At 45.6% G+C, this 18691-nt stretch overlaps 1 protein-coding gene across 8 annotated transcripts in view; it reads left to right on the top strand.

Annotated features, from left to right (window-relative positions):
• Positions 1-18691, top strand: part of KANK1 (KN motif and ankyrin repeat domains 1) — a 205227-nt gene that overhangs the window by 185092 nt on the left and 1444 nt on the right. For 5 of the 8 annotated variants that reach the window (XM_080668062.1, XM_080668063.1, XM_080668066.1 and 2 more), the window contains 8 exons: positions 5595-5792; positions 6422-6530; positions 7678-7920; positions 9368-9455; positions 12453-12672; positions 15161-15303; positions 15958-16158; positions 18407-18505. In XM_080668062.1, coding sequence (XP_080524188.1) covers positions 5595-5792; positions 6422-6530; positions 7678-7920; positions 9368-9455; positions 12453-12672; positions 15161-15303; positions 15958-16158; positions 18407-18505 — 1301 coding nt within the window. The remainder of the gene's footprint in view (positions 1-5594; positions 5793-6421; positions 6531-7677; positions 7921-9367; positions 9456-12452; positions 12673-15160; positions 15304-15957; positions 16159-18406; positions 18506-18691) is intronic. The other 3 variants (XM_080668064.1, XM_080668068.1, XM_080668069.1) reach the window with 1 other exon arrangement.

The following is an 18691-nucleotide window of genomic DNA, read 5'->3' as shown; positions in this document are numbered from 1 at the left end:
CCTGGTGCCAAGGCGGGAGGCGCGGCCTGAGGTCCCCTGTCAAGCCCTGCAGGGCGGGGGGTGCAGTCTGAGGTCCCCTAGCCCAGCACCAGGACGGGAAGTGCACCTTGAGGACCCCTGTCAAGCCCTGCCAGGTGGGGGACACAGCCTGAGTTCCCCTGTCAAGCCCCTCAGGGGTGGGGGAGGGCATAGCCTCAGGTCCCTGCTGATTGTTCATTAAGGCTCCTTATGGGAATTTGGCCACAGCTGTGGGTGTAGCCACCTTTGTGACGGAGTGATGGTCAATTAGCATATTCCCTCTTTATTAGCTAGGATTCCCTACACTGTACTTTACATCCCCGTAACTATACTGTAACTCCCAATTTGTACTTCCTAATCCCTTCACTTTTTCACCTAGCCCCACCCAACCTCTCTCCTATCTGGGAAATGACAATGTGTTCTCCGTATCTATGAGCCTGTTTCTGCTTATATACTTGTTTAGATTCCATATATAAGTGAAATCATATGGCATTTGTCTTTCTTTGCACACTAAAATGCCCTCTAGGTGTATTCATGTTGTTGCAAATGGCAAGATTTCTTTCCTTTTTTTCTTTCTTTTTTATGACTGACTCCTATTTCATTGTATATATGCACCACTTCTTTATCCATTCATCTGTTGATGGAAACTTAGGCTGCTTCCGTATCTTGGCTATTTTGTAAATGATGCTTCGGAGAACATACAGATGTCTTTTCCATTCAGTGTTTAGGGATTCTTTGGATAAGTACCCAGCAGTGGACTTGCTGGGTCCTTTGTTGTCTCTTGTTATAGCCTTTGTTTTAAAGTATGTTTTGTCTGGTATAAGTATTGCTACCTCAGCTTTTGTTCGTTTGTTTGTATCCATTTTCATGAAATATCTTGTTCCATCCCTTTACTTTCAGTTTTTATGCATCTTTCGTTCTGAAGTGGGTCTCTTGTAGGCAACCTATGTAAGGATCTTGTTTTGTTACCCATTCAGCCACTGTATATCTTTTGATTGGAGCATTTAATCCATTTGCATTTAAAGTAATTGTTGATAGGTTTGTATTGTCATTTTATTCATATTTTTATCCTTTTTTTTTCTTATAGAAGACCCTTTAATATTTCATGTAATACTAGTTTGGTAGTGGTGAACTCCTTTACCTTTTTCTTGTCTGAGCAGTTCTTTATCTGTCCAGTTCTAAATGATAGCTTTGCTGGGTAGAGTAATTTTGGTTGTAAGTCCTTACTTTTCATCACTTTGAATATTTCGTGTTAATCCCCTCTGGCCTGTAAAGTTTTACTGTTGAGGAATCAGCTAACAGTCTTATGGGAACTGTCTTGTAAGTAACTAACTGCTTTTCTCTTGCTGCTTTTAAGACTCTCTTTGTCTTTAATCTTTGGCTTTCTAATTATGATGTGACTTGGTGTGGCCTCTTTGGTTTTATCTTGTTTTGAACCCTCTGTGCTTCCTGGCCTTATATGTCTGTTTCCTTCACCAGGTTAGGATAGTTTTCTGGTTTTTTTTAAAAATAGGTTTTCAATTCCTTACTCTCTCTCTCTTCTCCTTCTGGCATCCCCATGATGTGAATGTTGATATGTTTGAAGTTGTCCCCAGAGGCTCCTTACATGTTCTCTTTTTTTTTGGGGGGGGGGGTGTTTTTAATATTTTTATTGATTTTGAAAGAGAGAGGAAAGGAGAGGGAGAGAGAAACATCGATGTGAAAGCAGAACATCAATCTGCTGCTTCATGCATGTTCTCTACCAGGGATCAAGCCTGAAACCTGGACATGTGCCCTGACTGGGAATTGAACCAGCAACGTTTTGGTTTAGGGGATGATGCCTAACCAACTGAGCCACACTGGCCAGGGCCTCTTTTTGGAGGGGATTCTTTTTTCTTTTTGCTGCTCTGATTGGGGTTTTCTGATTCTTTGGCTTTCAAATTGCTGATTTGGTCCTCTCTTTCATCTACTCTACTGTTGACTTCAGTTAGTGTATCCTTCATTTCTGACTGATTCTTTTTTATATTTTCTATCTCCATTATTATGTTAACTCTTTGTTGAGGTTCTCACTAAGTTCATCTATTCTTCCTCTAAGTTCATTGAGCATCCTTATAACCAATGTTATGAACTCTGCATCTGGTAGATTGCTTCTCTCCATTTTATGTATTTCTCCATTTTATGTATTTCTTTTCTGGAGTTTTTTTCCTGTTCTTTCATTTGGGACATGTTTCTTCGTCTCTCATTATGGCTGCCTTGCTGGTTTGTTTCTATGTATTAGATAGAGCTGCTATGTCTTCCAGTCTTGGCAAAGTAGCCTAGGTATCCTATAAGCCCAATGGTGTAGCCTTCTTGGTCACCCAAAGTAGGTACTCCACCTGTGTCCCCCAGCTCCCCACCCCATGTGGGCTATATGCATGCTCCTGTTGTAGTTGAGCCTTGATTGCTGCTGCCATGCCACAGAGAAGGGCTCACTTCAGCTGAGCTCTGGTTCCCAATGAGTCCTCCCTTTTGGAGTCTGCCACTTGAATGTGTCACTCATGGAGGTGGTTGGGTGGTACTTCAGCATGGTCTGAAGCCGTCCACCAGGTGTGCTGGCTCTGGTCTCCCAAGAGGCGCAGGCCAAGGTCAGCCGCTTCCTGTGCCCTGCCTGGAACCATCTGGCATAAGCTACAAAGCGATCTGCAGATGGCTACTACATGTGCTAGGCTTGGAGGTGCCCAGGTAAGGCCAGACCATGAACTGAGGCTGGCTGCCAGCATGCCAGGCCTGAGGCTATTTAGCAAGAGCTTTGGGGCACTCCAAAGCCAGATGCTGCTTATTTGGGGTTTGTGGACCCTTGAGAGATGTTAAGAAAGTCTGTAGCATATGAACCAAGACAGGCCAATTTGTACGGAAAAGCCACTGGAATTGGCTTGGTGGGCCCACAAGTTGGGTGGGGCATGGTCTCACCAGGACAGGGTTAACAGTGTTAGGCAGGTTAATAGAGACTCAGACGTGGTGCCCTCCTGCCAGCTCTGTAGGGGGAGGGCTCAGCAAAGGAACAATGGCTTCTGCCGGCTGTTCTGTCTGGGAGAAAGCTGCCCTTCCAACCCTCCCCCCAAAGCCAAACAGTTCAGTTTCTCCCTAGATGTCTCTGGCGCCTTTCCAGCTGCTGCCCCAGCGCCGAATGAACACAGGGATTTCTTACACCATCTACTTTTATGTTGAATATTTCAATAATAATAGTAACGATTACTGTATATTTGCATGTTAAAAATCATTGGTTTTGATTACGAAAATGCTTATTGAAGGTGTTTCTCTAGAAAGAATGTTCTGGCCTTGGGGATTTACTATGGAGACTTTAGAGGTTACTGTAGTAATTTCAAAGTAATGATGAATGTACTTGGAGGAGGAATGAAGATAAATGATGATAAATCCTCTGTTTTGTTTATTTGCTTAAGTCAAAGGCGTTTTAGACATCTTATATTTGCTGCCGGGAGACACATCAGGTTATGGGGCATTAAATAATATTTGGAGAGCTGCATTCAATATTGTATGTGTGTGCTGAGGAGGGAGGTGGATTTGTGAAGGAATTACCAGGAGGTACCTTCAGAGCTAGAGGAGGGAACATTGTGTTTTTGATTAGGGGACAAAGTGCTGTTCACAGGATTACAAAATGTGACTTCAAGTCACTGAACCTTCCTGGCCTTCAGAATTCATAATCTCTCACATTGAACGTTTTTCCTCCCTTTACCCTTTTTTATTACAGTATTATTTTAAACTAGTAGTTTCCAAAGTGGGCCATCTGCACCAAAATCTCTTGTGAATGGGTCAGTGGTGTGTGTGGGGGGGGGGGGGGTGGAGAAGGTGGGTCAGAAATGCCCAGATTTATAGAATGATTTTCTGGCAGCAAGTGCCTGGGAATCAGCATTTTTACAAATACCCCAGATGAACCTATGGACAGTGGAGTTTGACAAGAACAGATTTCTAGGCTATCATGGTTCTTTTTCTTCTGATTGCCTCAAAATGCAATCAGTACTTAAATTTCTCCTGAGGATCTACGGGAAGAGATTTCAAAGCTTTTCTTTTCAAAAATGTTGTGATCAAATCCTTATCATGTGACGTTGTTGTGTGTAGATTTCAATTTTGTGGTTGTACTAGTAGCTTATGTTTGTAATGCACTGTTTAGAAAATAGAGACACAAAGAAGAAAAGATTATAAAAACCCATAATTCTTTAGCCTTACCAAAGCAGTGTTAAATAGGTTTGTTGCATATCCTTCCAGACTTTTTCTAATATGTGTTCATATAAATATAATTATTTACCAAAATAGATTTCTTTTCTTTATACTATTTTATAGCCTATTTTTATTAATTCTTTATTAGTTTTATTTTCATGTAATCTTAATCTTTATAGCCTATTTTTAAAACTCATTAACACATTATACTCATCTTTCTATGTTAATAAATGTCCACCTACGTCAACATTTTGAATGGCTGCGTGGAATTTCTTTGTATAAATGTACCAGACTTACCACATCTCAGGGAAAAGTTAAAATCATCATAGCTTTCAGATAACTTTTGTTTTTGTGTGTAAATATATTAACATGTTTTAATAGGATTATGCCATACAGAGAATTTTAATACCTGCTTTTCTCATTTAACCATATATTGTAAATATCTTCCCATGTTAGCCATATTGAAAATTCTGTGATATACCTATATACATTGATTGTATAATACTTCATCCAATTTTTCTGCTTCAGTCAGTGAACAAATATTAAGTACCTAACATACACAAAAGCAATCTGGTAGATGTGGTGAGAGAAACAAAGTTGATTAGAACTGTTTGGTGTCCTTAAAATATTTACAGACTAGAGGGGAGTCTAATGCAGTCACACAAATCACCTAGAACCTTGTGTTACAGATCCTGTCAGGGTGTGAAGGATGGGCTGTGAGAGTTCAGAGAAAGGCAAGTGATTTTCCTTAGGGAGGTGAGGGAGGGCTCAAAGAGGACATGATGGGAGAGCTTGACCCTGTGGAGGTGGGGAAGAGGAGCATGCCCGGTGGAAGAAGAGCCTCTCAGAAGTAGTCCCATCTCCTGGGATGCAGTCCCCATCCCAGGGAGGACCACAGGCGCAGAGGGCAGTAAACTTGGAGAGGTACCTTGGTGCCAGGTTGCAGATGATCTAGAATGTCTGGCTCTGTGTTTCCTGAGTGATGGGGAATTTTTTAGGTTTCGTTTTAGCTGAGGTAAGGGTGGGATTTGAGCTGAGCAGGAGTGTTGCTCTGCAGCAGCATGCGGGAGAGGGGGAAAGGAAGAAGTAGGCCCGTCAGGATGCTGGTGGCCCAGCTCAAGGCTAGGTGTAGCAGCCCGAGCAGAGAGAATGACAAGCTTCAGATACGCTAATAAAGGAAAAGATTAAGAGTCAAGAAGGCCTTGGGGGTTTGCGTTTGGGTGGCTTGGATAGTAGTTCTACTTATGCAAAAAAAAATTGCAGGGCTGGGGGGAGCACTTAAGAAAATGATGAGTTGCAAGAATCCTTTTATTTTCGACCATTTAGCCCATTTTGTTTGGTTCCAGAATTACACACTTCTTCACCCTTCTCCTTCCTGACAGGAAGTAATTTGGAATACACCTGTAGGTGTGGAGGCCTACAGTCAGGAGGACCGTTAAACACGCAGACATCCCGACATGGACGGGAGGTGGGGTTCACAGAAGGAGAGCCCGTCTGCAGCCAGGATACCTTCCCCTCTCAGGAAAGCACGCTGTCTGCAGTGAACCTGACTGATGACCAGATAGCTGCTGGCCTCTACGGTAACCTTCCTCCCGCCCAGTCCTTCCCAGCGTCAGCATTCCAGGCCGGTGGCGCCAGCGTTCCATCCTGATGTCACTGTGCCTGATAAACTCACCTGGAGGTAGACCTAGAAGAGCTTTAGGATTGCTAAAGAAAGAGCTCTGTGGTCCCTTTAAGAAAACTCACCTGATTTTATGAAATAGAAAATAATTTTAAACAGCGTTTCCCTTTTTCACAGTCTGGAAGGCATATATTTTCCCCAGGTTATTTCAGCTGAAGAAAAGTTATAATAATAACCCTTATTTTAGTGCCTAAATGGTTTTTGAAGATCAAATGAGACACGACATCACTTTTTAAACAGTGACGTCTGATACACACGCTAGTTGCTGCTTTTGTTATGTCTGGAAGTACTAATGGTTTTTCTTTTCCATAAAGAACATTATTAAATGGAACTTTGAAATTTTTTTTTTTGCATGCACACAATTTTCCAATGACTTTGTGCAGGTTTCTCATATCTACATGCCAAGATCTTTATTTACATGAATGAGGGGGAAAAACTAAATGTACATGAAGAAAGATTACCTATTCACTGAACTTGTATGGGTATGAGTTATGTTAATTCTTATCGTCTTGATTTATGTTTTCACAGTATGTGCAAATAATGAAAGCACACTGAAGTCCATCATGAAGAAGAAAGACGGCAACAAAGATTCAAATGGAGCGAAAAAGAATCTCCAGTTTGTTGGCATTAATGGAGGGTAAGGAAAGATGGTGGTACCGGCATTTATACGTGGTATTTCTGTCTCCTTTGCCTCCTGCCTACTCCTGCCTAGTCAGAGGCGCCTAGCCTGGGATGCTGCCACGTCTTGGTGATGGAAGACTCCCTCCTAAGAAAGGGGCACTTGGGCTTCTCTCCTCTCCCCCTCTTGCTGTCTTTAAGGATCTGTCACTCTTGAAAGGATACCTGATGAAGCTGGGCCATTTACATGTTCTCACCTTTGACCTGAAAAAAAAAAAATAGTCTTCAGCAAAAGCAGCAGGTTTCCTGCACTTCTGGACAACGTGTACTTACCTGTATCAGAACTCAGACACAAACAGGAAGAGACGGAGAGCGTCACTCCATGGCCAGGGAGAGTCGCCCACTCCTTCAAGATGGGCTGTTTTCGCTTGGCGCTCCGTGTTTGCAAACAAAATTGTAGGGCCTTGCCCCTGAAGAGCAAACCAGTCCTGCCGTCAGTTCTTTGTTTTCTCTGTAGAATGTTTACTACTTGCTTGTTCCTTCTCTTCTAATTGGCACAAGTCAATAGCTAAGCCTGTTGGTCTTACAACCATTAAATCAATCTATATTGAAAGGATAGAAAAAAATGAACAACTGCAGACCTAGTTCTTACATGACAAAGTTTCCTGTGATTTATACTAAGCAAGAGGTTCTCTCTCTCTCTCTCTTTCTCTCTCTCTCTCTAATAATAATAATAATAAAAGTGTAATATGCTAATTAGACCGGACAGCTGAACAACCTTCCGGACAAAGCCAGGGCTGCGAGGGCCGAGGCAGCCACCGCGGCTGTGAGGGCTGAGCCCCTTGCACGAATTTCGTGCATTGGGCCTCTGGTGTGTGTGTGTGTATACCAGTTGGCAATGCAGGTTATCCCTCTTAAGTCAGAACCCATTCAGAACTACCAGGCTTTTACATAGACCTTACTTTGGACTGCTCAGTGTAGGGCAAGCATGTTAAATAAATGAGGCATGCAGCCCACTGGCCACAAGTCTGACTTGCTTGGTGTGGGGACTAAAAACACTGGTGAGATTTCTGGAGTCAGTCCTCAGCGTTCCCTTCGTAGGCATTTCTGTCACTGGGTCTTGATGGGTGCACCTTGCATCTCCTGAACTCCCAATTGCCACCTAGGTATGAGACAACTTCAAGTGATGATTCCAGCTCAGAGGAAAGCTCTTCTTCCGAGTCAGATGACGAGTGTGATGTCATTGAGTACCCTCCCGAGGAAGAGGAGGAGGACGAGGAGGACGAAGACACTCGGGGAATGGCGGCAGGGCACCAAGCAGTTAATGTGGAAGGTTGCAAGTCCGCCAGGGTGGAAGATGAAATGCAGGTTCAAGAATGTGAACCTGAGAAGGTGGAAATCAGAGAGAGGTGTGGTACATTCCCCTTCCCTCCCCTCCCCCTCCCCATGTTTAATGTACTTGGCAATAGAGTTGGCCATTTAGGAGATTTTGCAGTGGTATTCATTTGCTTATTAATCTCTCCAATCTCCAAAGGAAAGCTAAACTTGGTCTGTTCCTCAGAGATGCATCCATCTTGTCGTGATATTGATAAGTACAAGTGTAGAAGAAGGTGATCACTCTTACATCTCTTACAGTAGCAAAGAGAACGACTTGATGTGTTTGGTCACCTTTATTTCCTTCAACTCTAAGTATCTGTTATCTAATTGTATACTTGGAGCCACCATCCACAGAGTTGTTAAGCGCCTCTAAGGGTTCCATTGTTTGAACATCTCACCTTGTATGTAAAGGCATGTTGAGTTTTTTGTATCCAGCACATTTCTCTTAAGGTTTTAGATTTTACCATTAGTCATTTATCTTGATACACTTCTCAGTACTGTTATTACAGGATCGTTGTGTGTGAGAGGGACAGTTTTTTGGCCTCAACCAAAGATCATATTTACTGTAAAGATGATGTAACCAGTCACGCGTCTATTTTTGGTTGTGCATTGAGTGATTGGGAACACTACAAGAATGGTTTTTTGAAATATCATAAACAGCAGCTGAAATACCAAGTAAACACTGGTTGGCTGAAACACGCACATAAAATGTAGTCAATTTTGAAGACTTAGTAAATACAGCATCAGTGCCTATAAAACAAGAGAATGAACAGATGGAAATTTCAGTGTGGTTTTTCACTATGTGATGTAATAAATAGAACATTTTAGAAAGCTTGCCTTTTTTTAAATTTGGCAAGTGAAAGTTTAACTGTATTAAGACAAGGTAAGTATTTTTAGTTTGTATTTCCAAGTATTTTCAAATGGCTCGATGTCTTGCCATCTGATTTTTTAACAGCTTTATTGAGATATACTGTATATATCCTATGTTCTCTGATTTTTAAGTTTACACTTCATGTGGGTTCAACAAACAATTCCTGGGTCACCAAATGTGAGTTCGGACATGTGGTTTACTGGTCAGCATAATGGGTATGTGGTAATTCAGACCTCTTCAACTCCATAAGAATAAAAAATACTTTTAAGAACTCAGAACAAAAGGGGTGAAAAATATCCAAATGTTCTCCCACAATAATGTCATAAAATTCAAACTGGTGAGGCCTAAAGCTACTCTCATGAAAAGCCGTGATCTCTGGTGATCTCTGGTTGGAGGCGTTAGCTCTGTATCATAGCATCAGCCCTTGGCCACCTATGGACGCCTGGACCACCTCCAGGGAAGCACCTTGTACCGAGCAATGAGCTTGGCTCAGCGTGGGGTCTCTTATCTTTTAAAGTGTTACAGAGTTTGAGATAAAAATGCCTTTCCTTTCCTTTATGGCCAATCGTGAGCTTCTTTTTTTTTATTCCCCCCCACACCCTTTTCAGGTATGAATTAAGTGAAAAGATGTTGTCCGCATGCAACTTACTGAAAAATAACATCAATGACCCCAAAGCTTTGACCAGCAAGGATATGGTGAGTCTGATGTACAGTCACTGTCCCCAGTCTGTGCAAAGTGCCGAGCGGACACCATGGTCATGCAGCTGTGGCCTGCCCCTGAGCTGTTGTTGCCAGCATGCTTACCTCCAAACTATTTCTAGCCTGTGTGGGCAGGACGAGCATCCTGCTGCCCCGCTCCCTGGGTCACACTGAGCGTTCCCGGAGGCCCAATTTCAGCTATCCTCCTCGACCCTGCACTTTTCTCAGGGGTGGTGCATCTGCCAGGCATACTTGCACATGGAGGGCAGGGCTAATTGCAGTCCCTCGGCACCTGCCTGCGTGTTCTGCTTCTACTTACAAAACCTTGTGATCCAGGGAGCAACACCCAAGACATTTTTTTTACATTAGCATATGTGTGTGGGTTTTTAAAAAAGAAAAAGAAAAAACCTATCTGGGCCAAGGCCAGCATTCCTTTTAATTATGAAACTGCATATTATGTTCTGGTGTGGAATGCAGGCTGCCACTATTTTTAAACTTAGGAATAACTGCACTGTCGTCATCTCACAGGCTGAGAGATTGAGAAGCAAACAGCAAAGAGGCGGATGGTTGCCGTAGTGAGCGCGAGGGGCACGATATGGGACAGAGCCGCGTTCTCGTGGCAGTGGTGAATCGGACCCATTGCCAAGTCTGTCGCCCTCTTATGCGTTGGTGAAGTCGATGTGTGGCTTCTTTCATAGGTCAGACCAGCCCTCATGTTGACAGCTCTATTCAGTGCGCTGAGAAAACGTAGTTTTTTTGTGTTGTTTTAGATAGTAATGCGCAGCTGAATCTTTGCATTTTAGCATTAGATTTAATAGGAAGTTTTATGCTGGTTAACTTAAGTCAGCAGCTAGCGAGGGAGTTGATTGATAAGCCTCACAGGATCAGAGAGTTATAAAACCAAAATGTTAGGGCTGGAGGGATTTAAGGAATTATCTAACCCTGGAGAGGCCACTAGATTTCCTTCTTGTACAACAAACACAATCTGAAGGAGAGCTGGTGGTGACTGTCACAGGCGTGAGAAGTGCGTGGGCGTGTGCCTACGAGGCCCCTCTATTCTGGTTCATCCTGCTTTAACCGAGGCCCAAAAGATTATAAGTCTTGTCTAGAGTGGCAGCTACTAGTTAGTGCTGGGGCTAGATTATACCTGTCTTGAGTACTGGTTCATGTTTTTTGTTTTGTTTTTATCCAAACTAAATCACATAATCTCAGTATATGGTATTTAAAAAAAAAAAAAAATGGTGTCATCTCATATTTGTGTGTGCTGCCATAGAGACTTAACTTCATCAGAGGCAGCCAAGTCCTGACATTCAGTCAATGTGCTGAAAGGAGCGTGCAGTGATGTTTACAGAGGGAAATACTCCATAAAATTCCTGGCCGAGGGGGGACATCGAACTACATGCTGAACTCTGTCAGTGATGCACTAAATGCTGGTCTGAACCTTGGTCACAAATAGCGAAACCATGAAACATCACTACAGTGTTACTATTTCCCACTAGGTTTAAACTGAACTTAAAACTGGTGCTTTCAGGCCCCTGATTTTTTAGCCATAATATATTTTTTCTTTAATCTGGCTCAACATACAAGGCCATGTGGTCTTCAGGGAAGTCTTCCCATTTCTATGACCCCAGATTGCCAAGCATAGTGTCAGGCACACATTCCGTGAGGGGTACATTTTTGTTCATTGAATATTGGTTTAGTGCACAAAGTGTTTAAAGTATTGTGCTGTGAAGAGTAGTGGACATATGAATGGTCACAATGTCAGGGGCCATATAACCCTATAGGACACTGGGTATTTAGCAGTAACAAGAGTCAGGACAACCAGATGACATAATTCCCTTTCCTTCCGTGTTATAACTCCAAAGAAATAGAAATCTGAATATGCAAAAGAGGGAGGGGGGGGGAAAAGAAAAGAGGGGGCAAAAAAAAATAGAAGAATTCTTTCTTGGCCAGGACCCCTTTCAATAAGTGACCAAAAATATGGTCGAAGGGGCTAAAACTTCATAACCAGTGGCAAGAAGATAGAGATGGAAGCTCTGCAATCTCAACCTTCCTATAGAAAGAGGACTTCTTGGGTTCTGTTGCTTTTGACATAGACTTTTCATCTTTCCTTGATACATTTTTAATCTTGTAAAGAGAAGCACAGATGAATGGTACACTCGTATAAAAGAGGGCCCATGAAAAAAGTGTAGTTATCCCCATCACCAGCACTGGCTGTGCCCCTTGACCTTCATGCGGTGCAAGTTTGACCTGGTCATCCATGAAGAACCTATCATGTGTCCACACCCTAAACGGGGAGGCTAGTGGGGCTGATGATCAAAAGCAGATGATCCTCATGGGAAATGTAATTTGTCCCAGATCTGCTTTTTTCTCCCTTTCCGTGGCTGAACATGTCCTTAATATTGGCATGGGAATTGAGCTGGCTACATGCTTATGGTCTCCCAGCCTCATGCTGTGGAGATGTTGAAGGAGTTGAGCAGCATAATTAAGTGTGGGTTGAGTAATTTCTTCTGTCCCAATTACTATGAAGATCATTTGCACAGCCAGCATAACTACATAATGTTCATAGTTCCGTAATAACTAGAGCCAGGCCTAAGAGTTTTACATGCATTGCCTCAGTCCTTCTACCACAAACACCGTGGAGGGAAAGGTGTGTTTATTGTCCCCATTTTGCAGATGAGGACACTGAGGCACAGGATGAGTGTCTTCCCCAGGGTCTTCAACGGCCCATGAGAAGCAGGGCCAGAACTTGAACTCCCAGACAGGGCTCTTTGCCTCTTAGAGAAGTCACAATGTGTTTGAGTTTAAAATCAGGAGGGATGATCCAGTGTGGAACTTGAGGCCTCCCTCGGGGCCTGGGTTTCGCTGTTGCTTCTGCAGCCAGTGCTGACGGCGTGGGCTTTGGCTATACAGGGCTGGTTCCTTGGGCTTCCAGCTGGGTCCCAGGGAGTCTATGAATAGAAGCACTAACGGCCTGGCCTGGTGTTTTGGCAGCGGTTCTGCCTGAACACCCTGCAGCACGAGTGGTTCCGTGTGTCCAGCCAGAAGTCGGCGGTCCCGGCCATGGTGGGGGACTACCTGGCGGCCTTCGCAGCCGTGTCCCCCGAGGTCCTGCGCCATGTCATCAACATGGCAGACGGCAACGGCAACACGGCCCTGCACTACAGCGTGTCGCACTCCAACTTCGAGATCGTCAAGCTGCTCCTGGACGCGGGTACGTGGCCGTGGGCTCCCCTCTCACAGGGTGCTTGGTCAGTGCCCCCATTCTGTGCCATTCTGCAATCCTCCCCATTGCTCCTCCGCATGGTGAGGCAGGGAGCGCCTGACTCCACGTGGGAGGCATGGCGTGGAAACGAAACAGGGAGACCGACTCCAGGTCTGTGTTGAGAGGAGGTTTGGAGGATATTCTTGCTGCCGTTCAGCTGCATGCGAGCGAGGGGCATCCCTGAGCCGCAGTTCCCGCTGCTGGAATCGTGCAAGGGTAGCGGGTTGGCTCCCAGGAGGCTGTGCACTCCAGGGCCCGGGGCCATGGCTTTGGTGCCCCTGGGCTGCTGCCTCTGTCACTGCTCCACAACCTCCGGCCGACTGGCTCGGGGAGGTGTGTGGGGACCAAGCAAAGGCACTGTGATGGATTATGGTAGAATCATCCGCGTTTCCGCCAAAATACACCCAGTTATTGGGAAATCGGCATAGAGCGAAGAAACTGTTACTCTTGTATCTGAACCGTAGTTGTGAGAATTGTGGAGATTCTTGTTTATAACTGGAACTTGCCACCTCAGAATATTGCCAAAGGATGTATTAAAGAGGAAGTGAGGGGGCGCTACATGGAAGGGTCGCTTTGAGAAAGCAAACAACTTGGTATTCAAATGGAGCAGCCCAGTGGTACATACAGTTCCCAAAGCATTTTGATTTATCTAATTATTATGTATTTATTTTATTGTTGACACTATTGTAGATTTCCCCCCATGTTGTGTGTTCCCCCCTCCCCTTCAGGCTCATTTTTATTTGTTTTTGAAATCCCTATTTCCACTTCAGTTATGTAGCTGATCCAAAGTTCACAATGCCTCGGTGTAATTAATGACAGCACAATATGGACAGCTGATTTAGAACATGACTATAAAGTTGCCCAGTTTTCCTTTGCTGCTGCTTGACCCAGCGCCCAACTTTTCCTGCTCTGTTTTGTGGATGTTGGATGAATGCAGGGAAGAAACCAGACAGATTTGTCCATTTTTCTCTTCTAAGTTTGCTTGTTCCCTGCGTAGGGGCCATGTCAGGATAAAACTGCTTCCATGTTTCAGGAAGGAATTCCAAGCCGCCTTCCCTTCAGGCTTTCAGACCATAAACAGAGCTGGTGATACTGTCAGCCCTAGTTACTGTTTAAACAGAGAAGTGGAGAATATCCAGGAAAGCAAAAAACAGGGTTACTCCTCGAAGTGGTGATTTAACCTAGCCTTGGATATTTTGTGTGGACAAGATATTTTGGTAAATTAAATTATTCTAGTTAATTCCATTGTTGGATGCCTTTGGTTAATCATTTTTCTGGATTTCGTGTGTGTGTGTGTGTGTGTGTGTATTGATTTGAGAGAGAGAGGAAGGGAAAAGGATAGAAACATTGATCGGCTGCCTCCTGCAGGCCCCCTACTGGGGATGCAGTCCACAACCCGGACATGTGACCTGGAATCAAACCAGCCACTTCTCGGTTCATGGGTTGATGCTCAACCACTGAACCACACTGGCTGGGCTGGATTTACTTTTGACTGACCACCATTATAGGCTGAGATTGTGGCTCCATAAAGTGTGTTTGAACTGAACATCACAGATGCTGAGGAGCCTTGCAGAGCACGTCTGCTCACCTGCTTCCCCATCACACAGCCTTTTCCTTTCCTACATTCAAAAACATGCACTGCTGTAGATGTCCCTGGTGTACAGTTGTTTCAGAACTCAGGGGAAGGTCTCATGGTGCCTCCTCCATGTGATAGAAACATCCCAACATTTTAACTGCATTTGGTCACACACAAAAGTGTCTTTCCTGCACCCTCCATTCCTTTCATTTTATTAGTGCGGAAGGAATTTTAAAAGGCCTGGAGGATAATGTCGCCCCAGAAGACCTCTTAGTAATTATAGGAATAGGAAAGGTCTGATTTATAGGGTCTGTTAGTCCCTGGCAGTTTGGGACTTGACTGCATTTGCTCAGACCACAATTCTCAGAGTAGGTGTCGTGTGATTGAAATTCTGCTTCTAAAGCCCTCACACACGTCAGATGAGTAAAGCCTGGGCCTCAGAATGAGTCGTGGTTTTGTATTCAGATTCCGTACACAAGCCTTTGCAAATATTTTTCTCTTGTAGCTGTCACTGCCTTCTTCACTCCAAAACAGTGATTTCCTAAACACAGATCAACGTCCAGTTGCCACATTATCGTTTATCCTTCACAGCAACCATTACTTAGAACAGCCTCCCAGACCGCCACGCGATTCCAGTTCAGCCGCTAGTTGCAAACAAGACATGTTCTGAAAGCTCACTGGCCTCATGAAATAAAAAATAATAACTTTTTTGTGTGATATAAAAACACCCCTCACATTTCCTTCCAAGTCACTCCTGTACTTGGACCTCCTGGGACCATTTCATTGGGTTCTTCCAAACACCATCCCATCAGTTCCTATTAGGAGAGGAATTATCCCTAAACAAGACTCCTATCACTGCAGACGTGTGCAACGTGGATCACCAGAACAAGGCGGGCTACACCCCCATCATGCTGGCAGCCTTGGCCGCCGTGGAAGCGGAGAAGGACATGCGGGTTGTGGAAGAACTCTTTGGCTGTGGGGATGTGAACGCCAAAGCTAGCCAGGTGAGCGCACTTCCTTCCCAGGCTCGCTCGTGTCTGTGCTTGCTAGCGCAGCTCTGACCTGCATGGCTTCCCACACCCCCCTCCCACCACTGAGCACTCACTCACTGGCCCAGCCCCGAGTCCACATGGCTACCTGGCAGCCCTGGACGACCAAACGCACAATGAAATACTGGCCTAAACTTCCCATTGGAAACTTCTCCGTCCTTTGCCTCTGTTTGGAGCCGTGTGCACGTAAACTGTAGGTCAGCCTGCCTGTCAGTGACTGCGAGTCCTCGCGTCAACCAGGTGACTAGTGTCTGCATGCCGGGTGCCCCTAGTTCAGATGTGCTTAACCATCTGCTGACTTTCCAGCTCCTTGATATAATGAGACAGAGCCTCCAAGCTAAAGGGAAAAACTGACTCGATACTTTATGATCTAACATATTAACGTAGCTCATCGCTCATGAGAAGCTGATTGCTCCATGCCTGCCTCCACCAGCATGCTTCTATGTCCATTTTTCCCCTCTGTCATCACACTCCCGCCTCTCCCCCATTCCACCCCCTATCCCCCCGCTTCTTACCTCCAGCACAGTCTCCCCCCCACCCCCCACCGATAGGCCACACCCTGCCGGCACGGTATGCACTTCTGAAGTTCACTGCCATTTCTCTGCGCAGGCAGGACAGACAGCCCTCATGCTGGCGGTCAGCCATGGACGGATAGACATGGTGAAGGGCCTGCTGGCCTGCGGTGCTGACGTGAACATCCAGGACGACGAGGGCTCCACCGCCCTGATGTGTGCCAGCGAGCATGGGCACGTGGAGATCGTCAAGCTGCTGCTGGCCCAGCCTGGCTGCAACGGCCACCTGGAGGACAACGTGAGCGTCTCCCTGGGGCCGGGGGCCCGCAAGGGCACAGCGGGGAGCTCTGCGAGTGCCACTTGGCCAGGGCAGAAAACAAATCCTTCTTGATTCTCCTGGAGGATTTGTGTCGCCACCCAGGCCGCCTCGCTTCATGGCCCAGCTTGGCAGCATTTACTGTGTGCCAGCTAATACTCCATTAACTAAGGCCAAAGGCAGAGCGATAAATAGACCTCGCCCCAAAATTTACTAAAGGAAGGAGGTGCAGGGCAGGCATGAGAACCAGCCTATTAAAGGGGAATGAACAGATTTACAATACAGAATCAGATGTAGGCAACTTCTAAGTCCACTGAGAGGACCAGGTCCCCAGTCCATTTGGAAATCCAAATGACCAGCCATTACAAGTTGGGGTTATTGGGTGGCTAGAACCGTTATTACTACAGGGAAATGCTTCCCCAGGGAAATGAAGTAAAGGCAGGTGTGCCCGTCACCAGGGCCCACGGGAGTGACGTTTCATCTGCCAGGGATGCTGGCCAGCCTTGGCTCCCTTCAGCACATCTTTCCACTCCTGCTCGGGCTGGTCCATCGTCATCTGTCTAATCTCCTCTCACAGGTGCTGAGCTGTGCCCACTCCCAGATAACCCTTGACTGGGAATATCCTAAGGAAAGCTGCTCCTCTCATAGGAACTAACATTTGGGTGGTGACAGGGTTGAAAGGTCCAGAGGTCATAGAGGTCGGGCTGGGTTGGTTCTGTTTTGAAAAGTTTATCTCTGTGGAACACAGGTTGGGACCAGAGCTTCCTCTAACTGGAAACACTAAAAAGTGAGAGGGGAAAAAACATCCTCCTTCGCACTGAACCTCAGGTCCCGGTGGGCCCCAGGCAGCAGGAAGAGCAGCCAGTGTAGGGATTTGCTGGCGCGAGGGCCAGCTGCTTCTGCAGGTGCGGTGGCTGCGCAGGAGCGGACCCGCAGTCCTGCCGCACTGGAGGCAGCATTTCCAGCCTGTCCCCTCAAGAACACTGTGTTCCGTGTGTCTTGGTTTTTGTTGGTTGGCTTTTGCTTCTACTCTCTTTCAACGAAGAACAGCTTGTGGATATAGTAATACGAGGCCCTAGAGCCACAGTGACTTCCAGACATCCTGGTCACCAGCTAATAGTCTATTTCCTCATCCTTAAAGGAGTGGGAGGGCACCCAGCTGGCCTCCCAGAAGGCAGAGTGGGAGGGAGGGACCATAAGATTCAGACCTCATGCAAAGTGTTTCCTGTGGCCAGTGACCCGAAGGAATCTTTATTCCAATACTAGACAGAAACTCAGTTATAGTGTTGTTTGCCTTGATGCTCTTTTATATCCATCTAAATCCCTGCAGTTTTAAAAGAAACCGAACATTTTACTGATGATTTTTGTTTCCCATATGTAGTGTTTTCCACATATTTCCATAAGATACATTTCTTCTTTAAAAATTACTTTTATTGAGTTTAGAGAGAGGGGAAGGAGGAGGGGAGGGAGGGAAGGAGGGGAAGAGAGAGAGAGAGAGAGAGAACCATCAACTTGTTATTCTACTTTTTTATGCGTTCATTGGTTGATTCTTGTATGTGCCCTGACCAGGAATCAAACCTGCAGTTTTGACATATCTGGACGTCACTCTAACCACTTGAGCCGCACAGCCAGGGCTCCATAAGATGCATCTCTGCAAGCCAGCAGGATTCAGTGCTTCCGCATTGATGTTACTCACAGCATTCCGCAGGGGGGTTAGGGATGCAGGACCAGCTCTCTCCCCAAGAGGAAAATTAAGAGATCTTAGGCAAACTGCAGGATGTCAAAACATACATGGTACATGCCTGCTGCTCATTTGTAATTACAAGGGGGAAAAATTAAAATACGTTTCTACCTCCATCATCTCCTGTTGTCCCCCACTGGTGGGCACAGTGGTCGAATGAGACTTCTCCATGGGCAGCCTACACTGTCCAGGGCCCACAGTGTGCAGGCCCGTACACTAACCACTGTGAGGAAAGACAGGGGAACGGGTGACTGTCCTGTTGACTGTGATTTCCTTAGGGTGCGGACTGTGCCTCCTTTGTCCTTGTCCTTGTCCTTGTAGAGCTTAGCACATGGAGGTCCAGAAAAGTTCCCTTTTAAAGGACTGAACACATGCCTAGATTTGGGGGACCATAACAGTTACTGGGGGGTATTTTGTTTTGTTGCCTCCTCCCCTCTGGCTGTCTGGACATCTGAGAAATCCAACCTGGCTTGTTCTTTCATCTTTAAGGATGGCAGCACCGCGCTTTCGATCGCTCTGGAAGCGGGACACAAGGACATCGCCGTCCTCCTCTATGCCCACGTCAACTTCGCCAAAGCCCAGTCTCCGGTCAGTGTTGTGCATTTGGCATTTGTTAACAGGCTGAAATCCACCAGACAGGTGGGCCCCCTTCCTCTGGGAGTTGATGGGAGGCACAGGTTTTTTGAGGATTCTGAAAATGGAAGTTTTAGTCTGGAACCTAAGAGTTCATCACTTTTACCCCACTCAGAAGGCCATAAGTACTAATGGTTAGCA

The sequence above is a fragment of the Plecotus auritus genome (genome assembly GCF_963455305.1).
Source record: "Plecotus auritus genome assembly, chromosome: 5".
In the NCBI taxonomy this organism is placed as follows: domain Eukaryota; kingdom Metazoa; phylum Chordata; class Mammalia; order Chiroptera; family Vespertilionidae; genus Plecotus; species Plecotus auritus.
Note: the sequence above shows the minus strand (reverse complement) of the source record. Positions and strands in the feature narration are given on the sequence as shown.